This window comes from Nicotiana tabacum, chromosome 19 (assembly GCF_000715075.1).
Source record: "Nicotiana tabacum cultivar K326 chromosome 19, ASM71507v2, whole genome shotgun sequence".
Taxonomy (NCBI): Eukaryota; Viridiplantae; Streptophyta; class Magnoliopsida; order Solanales; family Solanaceae; genus Nicotiana; species Nicotiana tabacum.
Genome location: NC_134098.1, coordinates 146,794,968 through 146,821,682, shown reverse-complemented (window position 1 = coordinate 146,821,682; position 26,715 = coordinate 146,794,968). Strand labels below are relative to the sequence as shown.

The window sequence follows — 26,715 nt, the reverse complement described above, 5'->3', positions numbered from 1 at the left end:
CAAGATTACCTGATGGTTTGAAAAACGTAATACATGTCAGTACACAAATTTAAACTCTTCAAATAATGCTCGAAAGTGGCAAAAGAACAAAGTTTCAGCCAGTAGAGCAAATGGCCTTGGGATGTCTTTTCTTGTGGACGCATCTTCTCGTGAGCTAGCTTTTGGGGTTGAATTAGACCCAAAGTCCTGAGCTGACCGAAACTGCATGCGGTGAGAAAAGCTGCTCATATCACCAATTACGCCAAACACAATGTAAAAGTTAGTGAGCTGCCCAACCGAAACATGAATTCACATATTAGCCTAATGCAAGGATTTACATAATCTGAATTCACAAGAGACTTGTGCAAGTTATAGTAACTATGATCAACAATGAGATGTCTGTTATCTTAATACACATTAAGTAGAAACTTTTTTTCTGTAAGAAAACAAATTTCACTATTCCCTAGCTTCAACTGCTTTCTGAAACATGACAATCGTGAGGGTCACAAGGGAAGCGTAAACAGCATTTGGGATCTTCTGCACCACTTTCCCAACACCAGGGACTCCTTCAGTTGTCCTCTTTGTTACAAGAGCAACTGTTGGTGCTACTGCCAATGTAATAATCAGTCCCTGACTGACAGTGATGAATGTATCCTTTGTTAATTTCTTTATAAATTTGACAAATTCTTCGTGATCTAGTTCCCCGTCAAGATTCATGTCACATTCCTGTAACAACGAGGAAAAAAAGAAGATCAAATAATACTATGATAGAAATGAAACAACCCCCTAGATTACGATAACTCTAAAAGTCAAAGTGAAGTCAGATGAGATTGAAAAAGAAACACCCCATTGTTAAGTATGAAGTAAAAGGGCCAGTAAACTAATAAAGTTTATTTCTAAATTCATGTCGATACTCGATATATTACCCAAGATTAAGTTTCATAAGGCTAAGAAAACACTAATTCTCAGAGAAGGAACATAAGATGCATCGTCAGAACTGATAGTTATTACTATAGCAAAGATGAAACTCTAGTTTTCTATCTAACAATGTGTGGATAATTAACTCTGCCTAAATTATATCATGTACAAAATGGTTCAAGTGACCAATCAGTTAAAATGCAGCATACCTGCATCAAGGCTCTAACTTCTTCTTTAGGAGGAGGATCAAAGTGAGGACCAGGCAAAAGCTTGTTTATATCACTGCAAGATCACAAGTGATTAGATGTAGCACCTTCTCAAATAATAAATGAAAAAATAAAAGGGTATTGATGTTCTCCACAAGGTACTGAAAGGATTAGGCTGAAAAAAAACTTACTTGTAGACAAGTAGAACAGCAATATAAAGGTCTTCAAACTTCAGATTAGCTCTTCCTGTTTCATTTTTGAAACGATAAAACACCTTGTCTGTTATCTTTCGCATCTGTTTCTCTCTCCATTGCTTGCCTGCAACAGTTAGTTAGTAAAAACCGAAATTAGAATAAGAATTACATTTATCTTTGTTACAGTTAAGTGCCTGTGGACTGGAACCTGAAAAGCCTCAAAATACCCCAAAATGGTACATCCCCTGGTACTACAGGTTATTAGAAAGTGATATATTATAGGTTAGGCAAGCTATAATTGTTCTAATATCAACCCTCAGTAAGTCGTAGACTCAATGAAATGCCAGGTAAAAAAAAGTAAATTAGCTAGCGTAAGATGTAGACAATGTATACACAGAAACTGTAGAAAATCAATGTCTGTGATGTCTTCTACATGAAAGACACACAACAGCCAAGTATTTTACTTTTGACAGCCACAAAAGAAGAGCGACGAGGTTTCAGTACTTTTGTTGAAATTTGCCTTTCAACAGTTGAATCATCCCAATAACTGCAATTGTCTGTTTGATTTAAGAAATCAACTCAAATTGTTTGTTGCTAATTTTTATTCATTCAAAATCAATAAAGATGCAAAGCTGTGATAAATAGTAATACTAATCGGCCGAGATAATTTATCAGTATAAACTCCAGCACAATCAAACAAGCAGAAAAAGAGAAGTCCCAATACTCATGTCTATCATGAAAATCAGGAAAAAAATTGTTGTATGACATTTTGCCAGGTCAGAAATTGCTATAACTAAATAATTAAGTACTCTTCCAAGACCAGCAAGACCAATCTGTCGAGACTGCAAGAGGATTTAGGATTTAAACTGATAGGTTCAACCTTTATATTCTCACCACTGAGTTCAAAATTTGATACTATTTATTACAGTTAAATGATTTTTTACACATATCTATAAGTATAAGGCGTGTAAGAAATACAGGATCACACCACATGTATCCCTGGACAAGATACACGTTACATCTGGCTACTGCTACAAAAAGATATGACGGAATTCATTATGACATATGTATTAACAAAAACCAAAGAAATTGAATTCCAATAAGGGTGCATATGCTACAGCATATTATCAGTTGCTACAACTATTCAAGATGCACAATTAAATTAGAAGTAGAACAGAAAAGGGTCAAATTACCTTGGAGTTTTTCAAGAATCTGTCCCATGGTTTGGAAATGCTGATGAGATAAGAGTGAAGACCACCACTATTTGGGATGAGAATGGAATAAGAAATATTGAAATTGGGGAAGCTTACAAAGTCTTAAACCACCAAATTAAGCCAATGTGATTTTGTCAGGTGGCAGAAGAAACGAAAGGCTCGGGATCCACTTCAAGTCGGATAGTATTTTATTTGAGACAAATCAATCGAAGGTAACTCAGGAAAAGGTTTCTATCGTCTGATGGTGACATTTCGTTGTTTCTATCTCCTCCTATGCTGTATCATCTACTAGTTCCACAAGCACACGTCAAATAATATTGTTTGTCTTTACCCTTAAAACAGATAATAGTTAAATTTGTACACGATTATAAAAATATGTGATTTGATTCGATACAAGAAATCAAGAATGTTAGATAATGAATTAAAAATGAAATCAATAATCAAACCAGTTGTGACGTTGAGTCCGAGCTCGGTTTTAGCTTAGCAGTAATCGGGCCCTTGATTCGAAGCTAAGTGGGCGTTTGGACATACGAATTGTAAAATTTCAAAATAGGGAAAAAAGAATTCAAGTGAAAATGGTATTTGAAATTTAGAGTTGTGTTTGGACATGAATATAATTTTGGGTTGTTTTTGAAGTTTTGTGAATGATTTAAGTGAAAATTTTGAAAAACAGCTTTTTGGAATTTTTCAAATTTTCGAAAATTTCCAAAATGCATCTTCAAGTGAAAATTGAAAATTTTATGAACAAACGCTCATTTCGAAAAAAAGGGAAAAATTTCTTATGTCCAAACGGGCTCTAAATGTGTATGGAGAACTATAAATAAAATAAGAACCTTTCAAAGGCTAGAAAGCAGAGAAGTAAGTTTGATTGCTTTGATATGTATGTTACAATGTGTATTGAATGAAAAAGCTTCCCATTTATATAATATGAGAGTCTCATCCCTAGTACAACTCTAAAAAGGTAAAAAAATCCTCCTTTCTCGTCAATTACTGATATGCCGCCGATGTCAAGCGAGATTCACGCCGTGATATCCGGTCGGGCGCGGATATCACGTCCTTCTGTTAGTCGTGTGCAACCGTTCGTAGTGCTTTCCGAGGTTTAAGAGCTCGCTCTGGGTTCAGGGAGTGTTGTCTTGCCAGGGCCGGTGACGAGCACTCCATTCGACCCCTGATATGAGAAGTCCCCAGCTTCAATTCTAACTCCATGCATCATGAGCTCGGTTTTACCCGTATATAGATAATCTCCTCATTTCCCAGAGAGTAGGTTTGCCGAAACGATGGGAAACGATATATGTTCCCCGGTTCCTTCCTTCGTACGTTACAATCGAGACGACGAAGGAGCCGAAACATCCTATCAGTAACGTCGCTCTGACTTCGGATAGTGTCACCCATCAGCTGGTCGCCTCCGAATGTGAAACGTCGCACAATGATTACGTTTTCTCCTATAAAAGCTTCAACCTTTTGTACCGTTTCCACTTTCTGATTTTAGCTCTTATCTTCGAATTCTCTAGCAGCTTCAAACTCTTTTAAATCTTCATCTTTTTACCTTCAACCTTCAAATCTTCATAATTGTTCTTAAGTTTCTACCTAGGTCTTCATCCTACCTTCAAACCTTTATACATTTTCTTGGATTTTCAACCCAGAACCTCATATCTTTCTTCTCAAGCTTAAAGTCTTCACATATTTTCCAGATTTACGATGGCCAAGACTTCCAAATAAGTTCCTCAACAGGCTGCCTCTTCATTTTCTCACTCGGACACAGGTCCCGAGGCAGCCGTCCCTGAAGTGGTTGTTCTCGAGACGGTTGCTCCCGAGGCGGCTGCTCCCAAGGTGGTTGCCGCCGAAGTGGCCCCAGAGCCCCCCATGAAAAGTTTTATTCCGGGGGCTGCTCGATTTTAGATGACTTCAAAGTTGAGAAGGCCTCATCCAAACAAGACCGAGGCAAATGGGCATCGAGATATATATGTTGTCACCGAAGATACCCTTCCCGTTGACCGAAGGGACTGTAACTGGGGAGGTAAGGACTTGGTAGTCCCCGGGCCTGAGGACGATATCACCACTCATGTGGAGGGGTATTTAAGTGTTTACACTTATCCCTTCACACTGGGCCCGATAGACTCAGTTATTTTGGACTTCTGCAAGAGATACGAGGTGTGCCTTGGGAAAATCCACTCGTCTCTTTAGAGGATCGTGATCCTCCTCCGTTACTTTGCGAATAATACCATGTCTCTTCGGTTCACCCTCGACCACCTGCTCCGTCTATACAGTCCTCGAATTTTTCGAGGGGGGAGGGGACTAATCAAGCTCACATGCCGGGACAACAAGGCCCTCTTTTCGAGCATTGACAAGGATCGAGACCGAGGCTGGTAGGGACACTTCGTTCGGGTGAAGACCGGAGATTTTATCTCTCCCGAGTTTCTACCATTCCCCGAGAAGTGGAATGCATCTCGTAAGTGCACTCTTTCCATAAGTGTTGAGTTTTCTTTGTTCCCTTTCTCACCGTCACTATTTTTGATCGTGCAGTTGTTGCTTGGGTTCCCAATGCGGTCCCCCGGCTTAAGGAGTTGATTGAAGGCATCTGCAAGCAGATGTCATATTTTGAGCGCTCATGGCACAATCTTTCAAAGGGCCGATGGGAGGCCCGTTCACATGGTAAGGCTCTTCTTAGAATAGTTATCGTTATGCCCCAAGCATACATAAGACCACTGAACTTAGGCCGCTAAAAGGGGACGAGGATGCGTCCTTGTCCGTTGATCCCTCTGCTACGGGGCAACCTCGGACTGCTGCGTAGGAGAAGATGATAAAAAGGAAATTCTCGGGCTCGGAGGGGCCCGAGGTGAAGATAAAAAAGAGGTCGGCCACTCGGTCCCACAAGTCCAAGAAGAATACCAGGTCCCGGGTACCGGACTCCGATTTGCTTTAATGGCTCAGGGATAAGCCTAAAGAAGATGAAATCTTTGTTGCCCACGGGTCGACCCTTGCTGGGGAGCAGGTGATATCCAAAGAAGAAAACCATGAGAGGCCGGGATTGAAACGGGGGCTGAGACCTCCCGAGAAGATACTTCTATTTTGAAGGGGGCGACCGATGTAATAGACTTCGTTGAGACGCCCTCGTACACCGAGTCCATGCTCGATAAGGCCCAACTAGGAAAGGAAAAGTCGAGTGAAGGAGTTCACGGCGCGGAAGACCCTCTCCACTCCTTTTTCGATGGCGTGGACACGTCTACTTTGGAAAACTTTTCGGGGCTGGGCGACTTAGAGATTATGAAGAAGGACACTCCTTTGGAAGTTGGCGGGCCGAGTTCGAGCCCAAAATTGGTTAATTAGTTTCCCTCTCCGGGTGCGGACCCCAGTCGCAAGAGATCGATTATTCTTACTGCCTCGGAGGATGCTCGAATTCTATCCACTCCCGTGGGCATATCCAGCTACCTCTGATGCCTGGTGACCGAGGAGGACCAGGTAAAGATGAACGAGGTGGGCGCGTCGTGTCTCTTCAACGAGGCGCAACAGGCGCTGAACTAGATAATGCATCAATACTCCCTCTTGAATTCCACTTAGATTTTGATATCTCTGACCATTTTTGTCATTTTGCAGGCCTCGGTTCTTCACCATGAGAGCTTCCTCCGGTACCGCTCCGAGATCAGCCAGCTCGAGTTCGAGTTCAAGGAGCAAGATCGAAAGAAGGATATGTACAAGCTCCTCAGTGAGCAACAAGACGGGGCCATCAAGGACCTTCAGGCTGAGCTGGACATGGCTCCCAAGGAAGCTTCGACCCTGAGGCGGGAACATGCCGACCTGGTCGAAAAGGTAAAGGTCTTTGAAGTTAAAAACGATGAGCTAATCGTGGTGACTAACGACAAAACCTCGCAGATCCAATAGAAGAACGAGGTCCAAGCCATGGCCTATGGGTGGAAAATCAAAATGGAGCTGCTAGCTTCGGAGAAGGAAACTGCCAAGGCGAAGTTGGCATCGGTAGAAGTTCAACTCTGGATGGCAAAGGAGAAAGCTGACAAGTGGTCTTAGGTGAACGATGACCTTCGAGCATAGCTGAGCTCGACTGTTGTGGAGCGGAACACCCTCGGTAGAGAATACGAGGTAGTGAAGTCCAAGTTAGATACAACCTCCATTGATACTGATAAAATGGTGGCCCAATAGAAGACCGATGTAGAGGCAGCCGAATATATAAAGCGCCTATCCCGAAGACAGACCCTCGAGGAGATCCACGCCCGAGGTTTCAACATGTCAGCTGAGATCGAAGAAGCTAAAATATTCGAGGCCGAGGCGAAGAAGCTTTACGAGCCCGAAGGTGCCGAAGGTTCCGAGGGTTCTGAGGGTTCGGCGAGATCCGAAAGTTCCGACGGCTCTGGAGAGGAGTCGGGTCCTGGTGAAGATTAAGCGTAGATGCCTTAGTACTTTTTTAGTTTTTTGTCTCATGTACATTTTTTGTTTATTTTGAGGCCGTTTTCCTTGGGCCTTTGTAAGTAGATTCCGGAATATATATAAAATTTTTCCCTTCTGGCAATTTCACTAAGGAGAGATAAATATACATAAGAGAAGAGATAAAACCTAGATAAATACAAATAATAAGAGAAAGAGTATCATTCAATTATTACGGACCAAGTGTATCAAAATGTACCAATGTGTCAACTAAACTCCACCCCCCTCCTGAATAAAAGTAAGCATTGTCCCCAATGCTTAGTAAAATAAGAGTAAAAGATGAGAGGGTGAAGAAAACTCCCTATAGATCCTTGGACATCTCAGTGTCCCCAACAAGGTCATCTCCCTCGGGATCAGACAACTGAATCTCATAATTATCAAATCTAGGTGCGGATGGGTTGGCGAACATCTCACACACTGCCTCATAAGTGTTGGCAGCAAGGCCTGGCTCGTCATACTAGCCAGCTGGTGCTACCGGTGCATATGGTGCTGAAGGATCTGGGGCGGATTGGTGCTGGTCAAGCAGCATGTCAAAGGGAAGGTCGCCAGCTGTAGCAAGTCTAGTCACTTCCCTCCGGAGCTTGTCCACTAATTTCTTGCTGACCTGGGACTTCCTCATCTTCTTTACTTCCTTTCCCAGCTCCTGAATCACTAACATGTGCTGTACCAAGGTATCCATGATCGTCTTCTGGTTCTCCAAAATATTCTTCAGTGTCTCATCAATGTCATAAGGATCCTATAGTGCCTGAGAAGTGGACTTCGCTGCAACAGTACTAGACATGTCAGACAGCTTAGAAGTAGCTTTCTGCATCCAGTTGTTGAGACTCGCCAATGTATGGGAGACTCGTAGAGAAGACAGGTGAACTGTGGGCACGAGCATTGCTTTAGAGAATTTCAAGGGGTTGTGGTAGGAGCTGAAGATGATGGTGGAGGCATAGCAGTGGCACTGGTAGAGGGCTCGGCATAGATGGATGGAAGATTAGCTACCTTAGAAGCTTATTGGCTTATCAGACTAGCCTGCGGTGGTAGAAGGCTGGGCTTTCTTCTTTGGGTTGCTCACATCCATCAGTGAATACCAATTGAAGTGCTTCTTTGCCTTCACCTTAGTTTCAAAATCCCTGGGCTCTACCTTTGCATCGGTGAGGTACTCTGTGATAGTGTTGGGATAAGGGTAGGCCGAGCTGTCTTACCGTACAATCACTGAAATGTTGGCCGGCATCACGGCACCTACATTGATTTGGTAACCGGTCATTATGGAATCCACAAGCACTGCCCGAGGGATAGGAAGGTGTGTCTCGTTATAGCTCGGATCCAGTCTTCTGCAGACAAAGGTTTGCCACCCCTTTACCTCAAAACTCAGAGTGTTCCGGTGGATGGGAACCCCAACAAAGATCCATGGTGGTGGTGGCTTTGGTGGTGCTAGAATCTCAGCCAACCAAGGTCAGACTTCATCCTTTAGTGCGTATTTCTCCAGATATTCCTTTAGCTCAACATCCTCAAAGCCCAAATATGCATTTAGCGTATGCTGATCAAACTTCACCTTGAGGTTGCGTACTTTGGTCACCTTCGTCCTTTTCTTTATATGAGCCACATTGGCATAGAATTCACGGACGAGGTATTCTTTGGCATCCTCTACTCTCTTGGTGAACCACATCCACCCCTTTCGTGCCCTGAACTTTTCAATATAGCTGGGTTGTACTTCTCCAAATCCTTCAACAGAAACTATCGCTCAAGAGTTAGCTACCTCACTGGCCACCACACACGAAAACTGGTGAAGGCGGCCAGGTTGACAAAGCGATCCTCCCAAACCTCTTTCTTCTTTGATCTTTCAAGCCATGTAGCTGTAACATCTCCCCCTATGCCATCATCGGGGATATCATGTGTAACTTGTGCCTCAGGGAATAGTGTAGCCGATAGCTCAGAAATCTGACTAGCACTTTTCGATCCCTCGGAGGTGCTGTGAGATGAAGACGGCTCGTCCCTGAGCTGGTATCTCCCCTGTGGCCTCGACTGTGTGGCCAGTTGCTCCTCCTGAACAGAGGCTGAGTTGCCCTCTGACACCTCCCTAGATGGGACATAGGAGCTAGACTCGGAGAGGTCTTCACCTCTCTCTCTACCTGTTGTTGTTTTCTTTCTTATTGTCTTGGGCTGGCCAAGGGGCAAGGCACTTTGCCTCGACCCCGAGAAGATTCACCCCGCCCTTTTGAAATGTCGTCTCGTCCTCTTGATCGAACCATTATCTGTATCAAGCAGAGGAGATTATTAGTTGCAATTCATTGTTCAAACACATACATGAGATATGTAGGTAAGGGAGAAACCATAGGACACAGTGGGGTTGTACAGTTGAGTTATGCCTGCAGGATAAGGGATCTGTGGTCCGCACAATTTGACCTGCGGCCGTAGATGGGAACTCGCGGTCCGCACATTTTGAGGCCCAAGTTTTTGAACTCTCTGATGACAGAGAAATGGTCAATCTGTGGCTGCAAGAGGATTTCTGCGGTCCGCATAATTTGAATTGCGGCCACACCTTGGAGTCTCAAAAGTGAAGACTCTCTGATGATAGAGAAGAGCCTAATCTGTGGCCGCAAGAGGAAATTTGTGGTCCGCACAATTTGACCTACGACCGCAGATTCCTGCCTCACATAAGTGTCTAAAAATGCATATTTGCGGACCGCAGAATTCAAAACATTACAAATAGACAACTTTTTTAGTCTAAGATTTTTCAATTTCTTTCACAAACAGGCATGGAAACATTGTAAAAGTATAAAATTTCACTAACCCAGTCCCCTTAGAGGATGTATCAAGTTAACCAAGTTTAGATCTACCCTACATGGACACACAATGGAACTCTAATAATAGATGACCTAAAAAGAACTACAAAAAATCTACAAATTAAACTAACTTAAAGATTAATATGAAATTGAAGCATACCAGATAGAGTGAATGCACTGAGTGAGTAATCTAGGCGACTGTGTGTGTGAATAGTTGAAATCTCCAAGAAAACTTAGCAGGGCAACAATGTTTGTTCAAAGTGGGAAAAGAGTAAAATGAGCCCTACTATTCTATTTATACAATTCAAAATGAGAAGGGATCAGAGACGAGTACGTCTGCACATATTATGTATGATCCACACTCTTTAACCCGGGAGATCGTTCTTAGAAACCAATCTGCTGTGCGCACATTTTCAAGTGCGGTCGCAAATTTCACGTGCGGCTGCAGATCAGCCTCCGCACTGACAAGGCTAAACTTCAGAGAGTTGGTATTTTTGTTGTTCAAATATGCGGTCCGCAAGAGAAATTTGCGGCCGCAATGCTCATCTGCTATGGCACATAAAAATGTGCGGTCCACACAAATAAAATGTGGTCTGCACTCTCTTGAGCACTTAGCCATATTTTCGTCCACAATTCTCGTAAGTCACACTCACCCCTGTAGCACACTTCAAATCAAGTTATAACAAAAATAACACCTAATTACAAAAGAAAAAGGAAAAGAAACATGGGTTGCCTACCAAGAAGCGACGGATTTAACGTCGCGACACGACGTAGAATACCCTCAAGTGAAATGAATGACCGGCACAACGTGGCTATCTACAACCTTTCCCAAGTAGTGCTTCACTCGGTGACCATTGACTCGGAATATTTCATTTCTTTTGTTCTTAAAGTCTATTGCACCAAAAGGTATCACACCCACAATTTCAAAAGGACCACTCCATTTGGATTTTAGCTTCCCGGGAAACATCCTCAACCCTGAGTTAAATAACAATACAAGATCGCCTACCTTGAAATATTTGTTCCAAATGTATTTGTCATGAAGATATTTTATCTTTTCTTTGTACAAGGACGAACTCGCATAAGCATAGTACCGGAACTCATCCAATTCATTCAAATGTGCAACCCTCAAGTTAGCGGCTACATCCCAATCAAGATTCAACTTCTTGAGAGCCCACATGGTCTTTTTCTATAGTTCCACCGGAAGATGACAAGCTTTACCAAACACCAACCGGTATGGCGACATTCCGATAGGTATTTTGTATGTCGTCCGATAAGCCCATAATGCATCATCAAGCTTCTTGGACCACTCTGTCCGATTAACATTCATCGTTTTGGACAAGATACTCTTTATCTCCGAGTTGGTGACTTCCACTTTCCCACTAGCTTGTGGGTGATAGGGAGTTTTGACTTTGTGAGTAACACCATACTTACTAAGTCAAGTGTTGAAAGCCTTGTTGCAAAAATGTGAACCCCTATCGCTTATAATTGCATGTGGAGTACCAAACCTTGTGAAAATATTCTTCCTCAAGAAAGCCATCACACTTCTTGCCTCATTGTTGGGTAAAGAAATGGCCTCAATCCATTTGGACACATAATCCACTGCGACCAAAATGTAGGTGTTTCCACAAGAACACACAAAAGGGCCCATGAAGTCAATACCCCACACATAAAAAATATCAATCTCCAAAATGGTTGTGAGAGGCATTTCATTTTTCTTTGAGATTTCACCGGCCCATTGACATTCATCACATCTTTTTAACTAACTCACTAGCATCTTTGTAAAGAGTAGGCCAATAGAAACCGCAACTAAGCACTTTGGCCTCCGTTCTTGCTCCACCATGATGACCACCATATGGCGAAGAATGACAAGCCCCATGAATTTCACCTTGCTCTTCTTCTGGTATACATCTTCTAATCACCCCATCCGTACAAATCCAGAAAAGGTATGGTTCATCCCAATAATAATCTTGACAATCCCGTTTGAGCTTCTTCCTTTGGCTTGAATAGAACTCATCCGGAATGATTCACACATAAGAAAATTTTCTGAATCCGTGAACCATGGCACCTCTTTCATTGAATTGCCAAGAGTTGCTCATAAGGGAAGGAGTCATTAATTTCAAGGCCATCATGCACCTCCCCTCCTCCTTCAAACGAGACAAGTGGTTTGCCACTTGGTTTTCACTACCTTTTCTATCTTGGATGTCAATAACAAATTCTTGCAACAAGAGCACCCATCTCATCAACCGAGCTTTGGAGTCCTTTTAGCTTATAAGATAATGAAGCGCCGTATGATCCGTGTGGACAATGACTTTTGCACCCATCAAGTACGGGCGGAACTTCTCAATTGCAAACACAATAGCAATGAGCTCTTTCTCCGTAACAGTATAGTTGACTTGGGCATTATTCATGGTCTTACTAGTATAGTAAACTGGATGAAATTTTTTTCTTGATGCATTTCCCCAAAATAGCCCCAACCGCTACATCACTTGCATCACATATGAGTTCAAAAGGCACACTCCAATTCAGAGCGGTGATGATGGGAGTAGTTGTCAACTTGAGCTTCAACAATTCAAAAGCTCTCATGCAATCAACATTGAAATGAAACTTAGCATCCTTCTCAAGAAGCTTGCACCACGGGTTCACCACCTTAGAGAAGTCTTTGATGAAGCACCGGTAAAAAACCGCGTGGCCTAAGAAACTTCGCACTCCCTTTACCAAAGTTGGGGGTGGAAGCTTAAAAATCACCTCAATCTTTGCCTTGTCAACTTCAATTTCATTCCTTGAGATTTTGTGGCCAAGGACAATACTTTCCTCGACTATGAAATGTATTTCTCCCAATTGAGTACCAAATTTGTTTCTTCACATCTAGCCAACACTTTGTCCTAATTTGCAAGACAATTATCAAAAGAATCTCCAACCACCAAGAAGTCATCCATGAAAACTTCAAGGTAGTCCTCCACCATGTCCGTGAAAATGGTCATTATACACCTTTGAAAAGTCGTTGGTGCATTGCACAAACCAAATGACATCCGCTTGAAAACAAAAGTACCATATAGACATGCAAAGGTTATTTTCTCTTGATCTTCCGGAGCAATGAGAATTTTGTTGTATCCCGAGTACCCATCAAGAAAATAATAGAAAGCACGGTCGACCAATCTATCGAGCATTTGATCTAAGAAAGGAAGTGGAAAGTGATCATTCCTTGTGACTTTGTTGAGCTTGCGATAGTCCATACACACCCTCCATCCGCTCACTGCTCTTGTAGGAATCAACTCATTCTTGTCATTGGTGACCACCGTCATGCCCCCTTCTTTGGGACACATTGAACTGGAGAAGTGCATGAACTATTAGAGATGGGGTAGACAACCCCCGGCATCCAACCACTTGTTAATCTCCTTCTTGACAACTTCTTGCATAGCCTCATTGAGTCTCCTTTGATGTTCAATAGATGGTTTAGTGTCATCCTCCAACTTGATCTTATGCATGCAAAAGGAGAGGCTTATTCCCCGAATATCCATCAAGGTCCACCCAATAGCCTTCTTCCTCTTTTGTAGCACCGCCAATATGGAATCTACTTGCACGTTAGTCAAACAAGAGGAAAGAATAACCGGTAAAGTAGAACAAGGACCAAGAAATTCGTACCGAAGATGTGGAGGCAATGGCTTTAACTCCAAGGTAGGAGGCTCTTCAATAGAAGGTTTTGTAGGAGGAGTTATCCTATTTTCAAGATCCAAGGATAGTTTTCGGGTTGCATAGTTGTACGACCCCATTCACACATTCCATGAAGCCATCCATCTCGTCATCATCAAAGTTAAGCAAGATGGCCTCCAACATATCACCAACATTGATTGTAGCATTTGTTTCATCAACAATAACATCGGTCACCAAGTCCACAAAATAACACACCTCATTGCTATTTTGTTGCCACATGGACTTGCACACATGGAATACCACTTTTTCATCTCCAACCCGAAAAGTGAGGTCTTCGGCTTCAACATCACAAATAGACTTACCTATTGTAAGGAAAGGTCTCCTAAGAATAATCGGCACTTCATAATCAACCTCACAATCTAGAATGACAAAATCCTCCGGAAGAATGAATTTATCAACACGAACCAAAACATCTTCAATCACTCCCAAGGGCCTCTTCATGGTATGATCGGCCATTTGTAATTTCATAGAGGTGGGTCTTGGTTGCCCAATTCCCAAAGTCTTGAAAACCCAATAGGGCATCAAATTGATACTTGCCCCAAGATCACAAGGAGCTTTAGCAAACTTGGCACTTCCAATTGTACAAGGAATCATATAAGCACCAGGATCCTCCAATTTAGGAGATATTGAATGCACAATTTCACTCACTTGATGAGTGACATTGATGGACTCAAAATTTATTGACCGCTTTTTTGTCATAAGATCCATCATAAACTTTGCATAACTGGGCATTTGTTCCAAAGCTTCAACTAATGACAAATTAATTAAGAGACTCTTCATCATTTGAATGAACTTCTTGAATTGATTCTCACCATTTTTCTTGGTAAGTCTTTGAGGGTATGGAGGTGGAGGCTTAGGCAATGGTGCCTTAGCATTTTGCACTACCTGCTTCAGTATGTCAATAATTTGTTGCCTAGACGGGTTCACCTCCTCTTGAGTCTCTTCCACACTATAATCAATGTTAATCTAAACTTCATCATTAGGTGGTACCACATTGTTCGGGATCTATTCTTCTTACATCACTTGATCATCATCAACAAGTTGCCTTTCACTTGAGGTGGGTGCATTCTTGCCTTTTCATCTTCTTATGATAACTGACATGGAATGCCCTGTGTTGTTACCACCCTTTGGGTTTACCACCGTGTCACTTGGTAGTGTCCCTTTAGGGAGAGAATTTAGAGCTTGAGAGATTTTCCCCATTTGAACTTCTAGGTTGCGAATTGGTGTGTTGTGTGAGGCAAGTTGAGCATCCGAATCGGCATTCTTTTCCATCATTTGCTTGAACATATTTTCAATACGCCCATCTCATTGTTTGAAGAACTCAAACCATGGGAAGGATAAGGATGTGGGTTGCTTGGATTTTGGTACATAGGGGGCCTTTGAAAACTCGACCCACGGTTGCCTTGATTGTTGTTCCATCCACCTTGATTGTTAACTCCACAATTTTCTTGGTTGTTTCCACTCCAATTTCCTTGATTGTTGTTATTATTCCAACTCCCTTGATAGTTATCTCCACTCCAATTTTCTTGATTGCTAGAATTCTAATTGCCTTGATTGTTTTGTGCTCGCCATTGTTGTTGGATTGGGCCTTGGAAGTTTTTTCATTGCCCTTGAAAATTATTCACATATTGCACTTCCTCTTTTTGTTCATTATAGGAATCATCTAGCTCAAAACTACCATCTTCTTGCACATAGTTCTCCCTTAGATTTTACACTTGTGGACCCTTGGTCCTCCTCTTGTTCACCATCATGTTCACTACTTCCATAGCATTGACTTTCTTTGGAGTTTGCACTTGATTTAGTTGGGCCTTTGCTAGTTGAGTTATGGCAGTTGTCAATTCGGCAATGGATTGCCCATGGTCTTGAAATTCTTTGTGAATGTGGATCACATTTGGGTCACCTTGCGGAACAATAGCCCGAGATTGCCAAGCCGACGATGTATCCGCCATCTGATATGAAATCTCACACGCCTCCGCATAAGGCATAGTCATAAAGTTCCCACCGCTAGTTGATTCATTATACATTAGTTGGTTGTGTTAATCCCACGATAGAAGGTTTGTTGAATCATGTTTTCCGTCATATCGTTGTTGGGACATTCCTTGATCATAGTTCTATAGAGTTCCCATATCTCGTGTAGTGGTTCATTCGGCTTTTGCTTGAATGCCAAAATGTCATCTCGAAGCATAGCCATATGTCCGGGAGAGAAGAACTTAGTAATGAACTTTTCCGCCAACTCATCCCAAGTGTGAATTGAATGGTTCGGCAAATCATTCCAACCAATCTAAAGCTTTCCCCCGTAGAGAGAAGGGAAAACGCCTTAGCCTCAATGCATCCTTGGAGACATTTGTTTGCTTGCTCCACCAACAAGTATCCACAAAACCCTTCAAATGTTTATAAGCATTTTGTGTTGGAGCACCGGTAAAGAATCCCCGTTGCTCAAGCAAAGTGAACATCACATTGGTTATTTGGAAGTTGTCCACCCTAATATGGGGAAAGACTATTATACTAGCATAACCTTCATTGGGAAATATCCGGTGTGGAGCCTCTCGTGGTGGAGGTGGGGGGTGGAACGGGCACATTGTCATGAGGAACCCGACCTCTTCGATTGGCTTGAGGTTCAAGAGGTACCTCCTCAACTTGCTCATCCTCGCCGTCCACATCCCCCAAAGGCACATTCCCGAGATCATTGTTCGCCACCATGGTTGTAACTACAATTTCTCACACAAGTTAGTAACACGGATGGAAAATAAGATATTCCAAAAACAAACCAAAATATATAGCTAACACCATTTAACTCCCCAACAATGGCGCCAAAAATTGATCCACGTCCAATTCGCACTCAATAGTGGGTGAAAATGGTCGTTGGAAGAATAGTACCCAACAAGAGTCGGAGTAGATTTCCATAGGGAGTTACTAGGGGTGTTAGGAGTATACACTTGACGAAAGCGAAAGTAATAAATAAATTGCACTTCCATAAAAGGTTTTGATTTCTAATTCCTATTTTACTCTAGCAATTATACGGTAAGAGAAGAAACTAGAAGCGAATGATTGTTTTTGGTGTTTTTTTCTAAATAGTTAAAAAGCCTAAGGATGTAACCATAACCTAGGTATTCGCCTAATGAGTTAAATACGTTAATACTTGTTTTATTGATTGGGGTGTATTGTAGTTCTTAGTTCTACATTACCCACTCAATACCTCTCGGTCAAAGAGTGATTTTGCCCAATTTGGCTTTCTCAAGTCCAAATGGATATCAAACAAAATAGTTGATATGAGCTCAAGTCGGGTTCTCACTATCTCTAGTTTGAACTATATAATTAGGCTAATCAAACCCTCAATTAACTCAATTCCTTGTTAACCAAGTTATCCTAGACTAGGTCCCTTTTTCTTAAGTAGAGACGAAGTCAAAAAGGCATGAATCAATGTTTGCAACCATTAATTCTAAAATTGAAGCACAAACTAAGCTAAATAATCAACACCCAATCATAAACACACATTAAATTAAATACCTATAAGGTTTACACACTAGGGTTGGGTCATAACCCTAGTAAGAATCTAGCTACTCATAGTGATAATTGAAGAAAATAAAGAAGAAATGCTAATTAAACTCATAATCTAAGATTAAAATGATAAAATATAATGTTTAAACACTAAAATAGTTACAAATTTCCCAAAATGGCAAATTATAACGGTTACAGCAGCTCAAACTTCGAAACTTGACCTAAAAAAATGAAGCTCGTCTATTTATAGTGGCCCACAATTCGCTGACAAAAATGCCTCTCGGGAGGTACTACGACCGCACAATTCCATGTGTGGTCCGCAGATTTCTTCAGTTGGCAAGATCTTGGATTCTGCAGCCGCACAATTCTGGATTGCGGTTGCGAAGCATCTTCTGCGGCCGCACAATTATTGTGCGGTCCGCACTTCAGCAAGGCTTCAGGTCTTGGTCTTTTGCACACTCTCTGAACTTTAATCATTTGTCAGTGTAGACCTTGTTCTGCGGCCGCAAAATTCATGTGCGGTCAGCATATTGGACAAATTCCTGCGGGGCTCTTTCACTTGATCTGCGACTGTAGATGGTATTCTGCGGTCCGCACTTTCTTCTGCGGCTGAAGAAATCCTTCTGCGGACCGCACTTCTTTAGTTCTGCGCCCTTTGTTACCTTGTGATTCAGAACACTCCTTTTTGAGTTAGATTTTATCATGGGAGACCAAACTTCCAACATTCCTGCAATTTGCACACTTTCATTAGTTTCGAGAACATAAATCAATACTTTCGAACTAAAACAAAAGCAAAAAGGTGCTAATAAGTAGTCAAAAATCCCCCTTTATCAATCGTCATCGACCGAGGACCCCAAGTTAGCCAGAGCATCGGCCTCTCTATTTTGGTCTCGTGGCACGTGCTACAGGGTCACTCCTTGAATTGATGCAGTGTCACCTGTAACTTGTCTAAATACCTTCGCATTCATTTCTCTTTTACTTCGAATGTCCCATTGACTTAATTTACCACAAGGAGGGAATCACACTTAGCTTCGACTATTTCAGCCCCAAGGCTTTTAGCCAATTCGAAACCTGCAATCAAAGTTTCATACTCGGCTTCATTGTTAATCAACTTGACAGTTCTAATAGATTGTCTAACTACATTCCCCGTAGGAGGCTTCAGCACGATGCCGAGCCCGAACCCTTTTGCGTTCGAGGCACCGTCCATAAAAAAGGGCCAAATTCCCGAGGTATTCCCCGAGGCTAACAACAATTCTCTTTCGACTTCGGGCACTAAGGCTGGCATAAAGTCGGCCACGAAGTCGGCCAAAATTTGAGATTTTATGGCAGTTCGGGGCCGATACTCGATATCGTACCCGCTAATTTTGACGGCCCATTTGGACAATCGGCCCAAGAGCTCAGATTTGTGAATGATGTTCCTTAGTGGGTAAGAGGTCACAACACATATGGGGTGACATTAAAATTACGGTTTTAACTTTCTAGAGGCGCTTAGCAAAGCGAACGCCAATTTTTCTAGGTGAGGATACCTCGTTTCGGCCTCGCCTAGAGTTCTGTTGACATAATAAATAGGGAATTGAGTTCCTTCCTCTTCTCGGACTAAGACTCCACTTACTGCCACCTCAAAAACTGCCAAGTAAAGGTACAATTGTTCGTCCACCTTTGGAGTGTGGAGCAGGGGGGACTCGAAAGGTACCGTTTGAGTTCCTCCAAAGCTTGTTGGTATTCCGGGGTCTAGGAAAAGTATTGAAGAATCGGTGGCTTTTGTCCAAGGATCTCGATATAAACCGGCCTAGGGCGGATATACGCCCGGTCAACCTCTGAATGGCCTTGATGCTGTCTACCACTATGATATCTTTGATAGCATTGATTTTATCGGGGTTGACCTCGATCCCTTGATTGGACAACATAAACCCAAGGAATTTTCCGGATCCGACCCCGAATGCGCACTTTTCCGGGTTCAGCTTCATATTGTACCTCTTCAATATGTCAAAAGTTTCCTGCAAATGTTTCAGATGGTCCTCTGCTCGCAAGGACTTAACTAACATGTTGTCAATGTAAACTTCCATTAGTTTTCCTATATGTTCTTCGAACATTCGATTTACTAGGCGTTGATAAGTGGTACCGACATTCTTTAATTCGAATGGCATTACGTTATAACAATAGGTGCCGAATTTAGTGATAAAGAAATTTTTTTCTTGATCGCCTGGGTCCGTCTAAATTTGGTTGTACCCGGAATAGGCATTGAGAAAACTGAGTATCTCGTGCCCGATCATCGCGTTGATCATCCGATCGATGTTAGGCAAAGGAAAAGAATCCTTAGGGCATGCCTTGTTCAAGTCTTTGTAATCTTCACTCATTCTTAGCTTATTTCCTTTTTAGGTACTACCACTATGTTAGATAACCAGTCCGGGTACTTAACTTCCCGAATGGATCCTATTTAAAAGAGTTTAGATCCCATGTCCATGATGAATGCGTGCTTGACTTCGGACTACGGTCTCCTTTTCTGCTTAACCGGATGGAACTTTGGGTCCAAACTTAACTTATAATTGGTTACCTCCGGTGGTATCCTTGTCATGTCAAGATGGGACCAAGCGAAACAATCTATGTTAGCTATAAGGAATTCAATGAGTTTTTTTCCTGAGCTAGGGAGTTGCTCCAGCTCCTCGACCGTCAATTTGGTGGCATCGGTATCATCAAGAGCTATGAAAGATCTTGGAATTTCGTAATTATCTTCCTCGTCAACTCCTCGATCCTCCGGTCCCACTGGGACCAGCGTCGGTGATTACTATTTGACTTCGGCCTTTTTGGCCAGCTCTGTGTTCTTTAATGTCGGGACGTCGGGTACCGGGAGTACTTCATTGACTGCGAACATCTCTTTTATAGCCGGTTGTTCTCCTTATACCATCTCAATTCCTCCCGGAGTAGGGAATTTTAATGCCTAGTGTAAGGTCAAAGGTACTGCCCTCATGTTGTGAACCCATGGTCTTCCGAATAGAGCGTTATATCTCATGTCCCTTTCGATTACATAGAATTTTATTTCCTGGATGGTCCCGGCAGTGTTTACGGGCAGGGTTATATCCCCTTTAGTGGTTTCACATGCCATGTTAAACCCGTTCAATATCCGGACTGCTGGCACTATTTGATCTTATAACCACAACTACTCTACGACTCTCGATTTGATAATGTTGGCCGAACTACCTGGATCACTCAACACACATTTAACTCGTAATTTATTGAAAAGTACATAAATTACCAGTGTATCATTATGAGGTTGTACGATGCCCTCTGCATCCTCGTCACTGAATGAAATGGTTCCTTGCGGGATATAATCTCGGATGCATTTCTCCCTTGTGATCAACACTTTAGTGCATTTTATCACCGGCCCTTGGGGGACATCGACCCCTCTAATGATCATGTTGATGACGTGTAGTGGTTCATCTTGTTCAGTCTGTTTGTTGGCATCCCTGTTTTTGAAGTGGTTTTTGGCTATACCACTTAGAAATTCTCGTAGGTTTCCATTATTAAATAACCGAGCAACTTCTTCTCTCAATTATCGGCAGTCCTCGGTCATGTGTCCATGAGTGCCATGATATTTACACATCAGGTTAGGATCTCTCTAGGTAGGATCAGGCTGCAATGGTCAAGGCCACTTGGTCTCCTTGATGTGCCCGATGGCTGATATGATGATGGCCGCATCAACGTTGAATTTATACTCTAACAATCTAGGAGCTTCCCTTCCCCCGAGAGGCATGTCGAAACCATTTTTGCTCATCAGGCCTCGGTTATTGGGCCCTCGATCGCTTCTCCTTTCGTTCCTTGTAGAGTCATGCTCGGACCCATTTCCCATTCGATCTGTATTGTATGGTAGGTATCGATCTCGGACCGGCCTTGATTCATGATCGACTACCCTCTTAGGCCTATCGTCGCTTTTGATAGGATAAACGGAACAAGAAGGGGCTCCGAGTTGGTCATCATCGACTCTGATTTTTGATCGATACCTGTTGTGGACGTCGGCCCAAGTTACACCGGGTTCTCTAAGTTTTGTTTCAGCTGCTTTGAAGCCAAGGAGCTTCGGGGTTAAGTCCCTAAGTGAATGCCTGAATAGCCCAATCATCCGCAACCGGAGGTAAGTCCATCTGTTCCATTTGAAATCTTGACACGAACTCTCTGAGCATCTCATTGTCCCTTTGCTTAACCTTGAAAAGATCCGATTTTCTGGTTTCGACCATGATGGCCTCGGCATGAGCCTTTACAAAGGCATCCGCCAGTATAGCGAATGAATCAATGGAGTTTGGGGGCAAGTTGTGGTACCATATCATCGCTCATTTTGACAGAGTTTCCCCGAACTTCTTTAGTAACACTAACTCAATTTCGTCGTCTTCTAAGTCGTTACCTTTGATGACGCTTGTGTACGAGGTCACATGATCATTTGGATCCGTGGTTCCAGTATATTTTGGAATATCGGGCATACAAAACCTTTTTGGGATCGGCTTCGTCACCGCTCTCAGAGGAAAAGGCTTTTGGAAAAACTTCTTGGAGTCCGAGCTTTTCAACATTGGAGGTGCTCTTGGGATTTGATTGACCCGAGAATTATATGTCTCTACCTTCTTGTCATTTGCCTCAATTTTCTTTTCACCCGATTCCACTCGTTTCGTTAATGCTTCCAGCATTTTCATTGCTTCCATGCTGACACCGGACTCAGCTTCACCCGGTCTTTCGGTAACCTGCTCATTTCTTCGGGTGTTCTCCCGAGATGGTTCGGGTTCAACTCTGCTGGGGGCGCAGCTTTGATTTTTCAGTTGCGCTATCGCCGCCTGTTGAGCCTGCAACATTTCAAAGATCAATCATAAACTAACCCTGTCGCCTTCACCTTCGGGCGCTCCTCGAGTCGTTGGTCGGGCTCCTCCGCGGACGCTGTTCTCGGGATCAATAGGCAGGTTGGCGTCGATGGCCACCTATGAGTTAGCATCGATTGGTCTGCAACCGGGACTTCGTTGGGGTCGACATGGGGCACTTTATTGCTAGGCACCAGATTGTTGTTTTCGCCCCGATGACCGGATTTAGCCTCAACGTTCAAGTGAGCAGATTGAGAACTTGACATTTCTATATTGACCTGAAATTGAGACCTTAAAGAATAGGTGTAAAATAGAGTGTGTTATGAAGATTTGTATCAAACCACCACTATTATCCTTAGCCCCACGATGGACACCAAACTGTTTACCCTTAAAACGGATAACAATTAAATTTGTACGCAGTTCTAAAAAATGTGGTTTGATTTAATACAAGAAATCAAGAATGTTAGATAAACAAATTAAAGATGAAATCAATATTCAAACGAGTTGTGACGTTGAGTCGGGGTTCGATTTTTAGCTTAGCAGTGATCTTACCCTCGATCGGGCCCTCGATTTGAAGCTAAATGTGTATGGAGAACTATAAATAAAATAAGAACCTTTCAATGGCTAGAAAGCAGAGAAGTAAATTTGTATTGCTTTGATATGTTGTTACAGTGTGTATAGAATGAAAAGGCTTCCCCTTCATATAGTAGGAGAGTCCCATCCCCAGTGCAACTCTAAAAAGGTTTAAAAAATCCTCTTTTCTCGTCAATTATTGATATGCCACCGATGTCGGACGAAATTCACGCCGTGATATCCGGTCGGGCGTGGATATCACGGCCTTCTATTAGTCGTGTGCAACTGTTTGTAGTACTTTCCGAGGTTTGGGAGCTCACTCTTGGTTCGGAGAGGTGGCGAGCACTCCGTTCGGCCCCTAATACGAGAAGTCCCCAGCTTCGATTTTGACCCCATGCAGTCATACCTCGGTCTTACCCGTATACACCTTCGTTTGATTTAAGGATCATTCTATTATGTGTTTGCTTAAATGTTTTTCACTTCTATAAGTAATTTCGAGATCATTTAAATCATAATTTGATACGTTAGCGTTTGGACTTAGATTTGATTGAAACTTAAAAAAATAAGTTTTTGAAGTTGTGTTAAAAACTGTTGAAGTTGTGTTTGGACATGCATTTTATTTAAAGAAAAGTTGAAGTTTTGTGAGTGGAAGAAATTTTTTCACCCAAAAACTATCCTAAACCAGTTTTTGAGAACTTGTTTTTTGATAAACAAACAGTGTTTTCAATCTTTTTTTAAAACTAAAGCCAAAATCTATGGCCAAACGGGAACTACATTTACTATAGGATAATAATTTCAGAATTAGCTGCTCATGGAGTAAAATGGCAAATATGCCTTCCTCCAAAGCTATTCCACCAAAGTCCTCTTAGAAAGAAATTAAAATTGAAAATAAAATTTATCTACAGCGGTCGAGTGTAAAACCAAATACATATTTTATATTACACCCAATATATTCTATTTTTAATAGAATGAATGAAAGATCTACAAAAAATAGTATATCTACTAAATAATTTTGTTATTATCTAATCCCCTTATTATATAATCCATAGTATTAACTTGTTGCAAACCAGCAACCCTTAAAGTGTACTACTTTCTTTGTTTCATTTTATCTAGCCCGGGATTTGACAATGTATAGAGTTTAACAAAGCAACAAAGATTATTAAAACTTATGGTCTAAAAAATGGCATCACATTATTATTACTATAGCATATGTCATTAACGTTAAAATAAAAAATTTAAAGTCAAGTTATTTTCAAATATTGAGTTATGTCATTCTTTTTAAAGTTGAGTAAAAAGGAGAGAATGGAGTCACATAAAATAAAACAAAGGGAGTATGAGGGATCAATTGGTTGGCATAAAATTATGCAATGATTATAATATAAAAATATTTTTAAATAAATAATAATATAAAATTATTATAAGAGGAATAATAATGTATTAATTAATATACGGTAAAAAATAATACAAAAACTGTTATGCAATACGCATTGGAAAATATTTGAGATTGCCTTTCACGCATAAAGTGAATTGGATCCTTAAGATCTCTTATAATTGTTTTAATTTCTTATGCTAACAAATTAACGAAAAGAAAATTTATATTGCAACGTCTCTTCTTTTCTCCAGAATTAGTAGCAGTATTTTAGGAACAGACAAAAGTTAATACATCTGCCGAAAGTAGATTAACGAAAAAGAAGAGTCGAAAAATGTAAAGTTAGTAAATAATCAAATAAAGAAAGAAAAGAAAAGAGCAAAAACAAAAGAAAAAAAGACCTTAGTGTTATGCTCTCTCTCTCTCTCTCTCTCTCTCTCTCTCTCTCTCTCTCTCTCTCTCTCTCTCTCTCTCTCTCTCTCTCTCTCTCTCTCTCTCTCTCTCTCTATATATATATATATATATATATATATATATATATATATATATATATATATATAACTGAATTTGAATTAAAAGATAATTTTAAATTTATAGATAAAGTTTTATTAATTTGAGTTAAAATACAAAAGAAATTTATCTTTTGTTATCATGCGATCATACTTAATTCGATTAATGATCATATGCAATCATGTTAGGAACTTTTATTAACTTTTCTAATTATTTAAATACTACTTCGCATTTGGCAAAAAAAAAAAAAACTACTCCATATAACTATAAAACTCTTTCACATTTAAAACCCTATAATTAAACACTATAGCTAGATTTGAATAAAGCGAATTTCTTTTAAAATAAATGTAATATATAGGGTACACATATATATTTATTCAGATAACAAAAAAGAGTTTAAGAATCGAATAAAAGTTTACTCACATGCTGGAGAACGAAACATCACAAAAATCAATCCATATTCAAAAAAAAGTTATTTTTCCCTTTTTCTTTTAGAAAAATATTTGTTTGAAGAGTCAATTCGTAAAAATAGACATCAAACAAATAACAAAACTTTGGCTATACAATTGCTATCATTAATTTCAATTTAGCACCTTCTAAGAATTGAAGGGTATAAGCTGAAACATCTTCATGTAGTTGCAGTGAAGCCAACATTGCAAGGGTATAATATTTTTTTCATTGAAGAATATTAGTTTTGAATCATTAGATTATGTGAAAGGTTTTTTTTTTTTCTCGAATTCAACAAGAGGAATAATCGTTTCTAATTGATAGTTTCTATAGCAATTTTCAAGTGTAACAAAAAGTATATTTAAAAAAAATGATATGACGTGAAATATTTTTTTTAAATGTAAACAAATTATTTCGAAATGGGATTATTTTTTAAAATATAACGTAATTTCAAAAATAAGAAGATAAGATATTTTTATATTTTAGTAGAGAGTTTTAAAATTACTATAATAGAAATCGTATCATGGATAAAATTAAGAAACCGAAATCTTATGGAATATTTACATAAATTGTAACACTCCATAAATTCGGACTAGGTGTGGATATGTTAAATGAGTATTAATGTGACATCTTAGACATATAAAGTCCAATCGGGATAAGTATGGGTGGAAATAGTTGTTTTGGAATCAAGACAGAGACTGAGGTGCATAAGATTCGATAAAATCGACTAAGTTTATGGAAAGTCTATCTTCTATCAGGATTTCGTGAAAATATGTTTAGAATTTTGAAAAACATAAAACATGAAAGTTGTATCCCTTTGAAATACCTTTCCAATGATATATTATTGAGCCGAAAGTAACCTATTTGCAAAAAGTTATATACGTTTTACTGGACAATGTGCAGTATGCACGCCAGGTGTGCGCCCAGCTGGTCCCGTGCGCAGCCGCGCACTTGTGGCAGTGCTACTGCCCTTGCTGTACGTTTAGGTGCGCGGGAGCACCCGAAAGGTCATTTTAAAAGCCCTACTTCCTCCCCCACACTCCAAAATACAAAAACGTGCTCTAAAAAGGAAAGTTCTCAAGAACCTAACCTCCCCAAGGTCCCTCCATCATCCAAGGTAAGTTCTAATGGTGATTCTAAGTTAATTTCAATTCTCCAACACCTTATTAACATGGGTAAACCCTTCAAATCATTAGGTATTCTATTGGGACATCATTGTTGAGAGAAGAAACCCTAGAACTCGAATTCAAGAGGATTGAACGTCAAAAGGTAATATCTTCATCCTCTAATTGATTATAGAATCTAAGTTCATGAGATATGAGTTGATGGGATTGATAGAAAATCATGAATGATTATAGGTTTGGGTTGTTGATTATTGATTAAGGGTGTTGTTTATCTTATGGATGATGAAGAATGGTAATGATTATAGCAAGTTGAGATTTTAGAATTTTCTAGGAGTAAGAGAATGGGATGTTGGGTGTAGAAACACCATTAATGAGGGCTATGAAGCTTTATACCCATCAAGTATTTGATAAAATACTTAAGTGACCAAAACATGAGTATTATTGCTAATATAGAATCCATTTGACTTGTATTGATATAGATTATAGTTGAAAAGGTTGGCGAATGTTGTATTACGCTTAAGAACAGGAAGTTAAGGTATGTGAGGCTAACTCTCTATGTTTGAGAATGTTAATGATTCTCCCTACACTACGTTTCTTTTATGACATTACTAATTTCCTCAGAAATATAGTTAAGTCTAGTTCCTTGAATAGTTGCATAACTTCTATTCTCTAGCTTCGTAACTCGTTCATGACTTTCATTCTGAACGTTGTGATCTCAGTGCGTAATCAATATAGACTTGGGTTTGATTCCCATAAGTCTCAGTCTAGATTACTCAGTATGTCATAAGCAGTTGAAGTATCAGTTTTCATAACAGTTCATGAATACATGTCTCAATCTAGTTCTATTCAGCATTCCAGTATCATATAACTTAGTATGATTCAGTATTTCAGCATCACGTACTGTAGTATGATTCTCACTTCATGAATTT

The 26,715-nt window shown here is 40.7% G+C and overlaps 1 protein-coding gene across 1 annotated transcript; it reads right to left on the bottom strand.

Annotated features, from left to right (window-relative positions):
- Positions 1 to 295: 295 nt before the first annotated feature.
- On the bottom strand, positions 296 to 2,763 carry LOC107819040 (uncharacterized). The gene is made up of 4 exons (XM_016645117.2): positions 2,491 to 2,763; positions 1,295 to 1,421; positions 1,107 to 1,179; positions 296 to 705 (listed from the first exon to the last, which is right to left on the bottom strand). The coding sequence occupies exons 1-4, from the start codon at positions 2,516 to 2,518 to the stop codon at positions 436 to 438; spliced, it is 498 nt and encodes a 165-aa protein (XP_016500603.1). The 5' UTR covers positions 2,519 to 2,763; the 3' UTR covers positions 296 to 435.
- Positions 2,764 to 26,715: the final 23,952 nt, after the last annotated feature.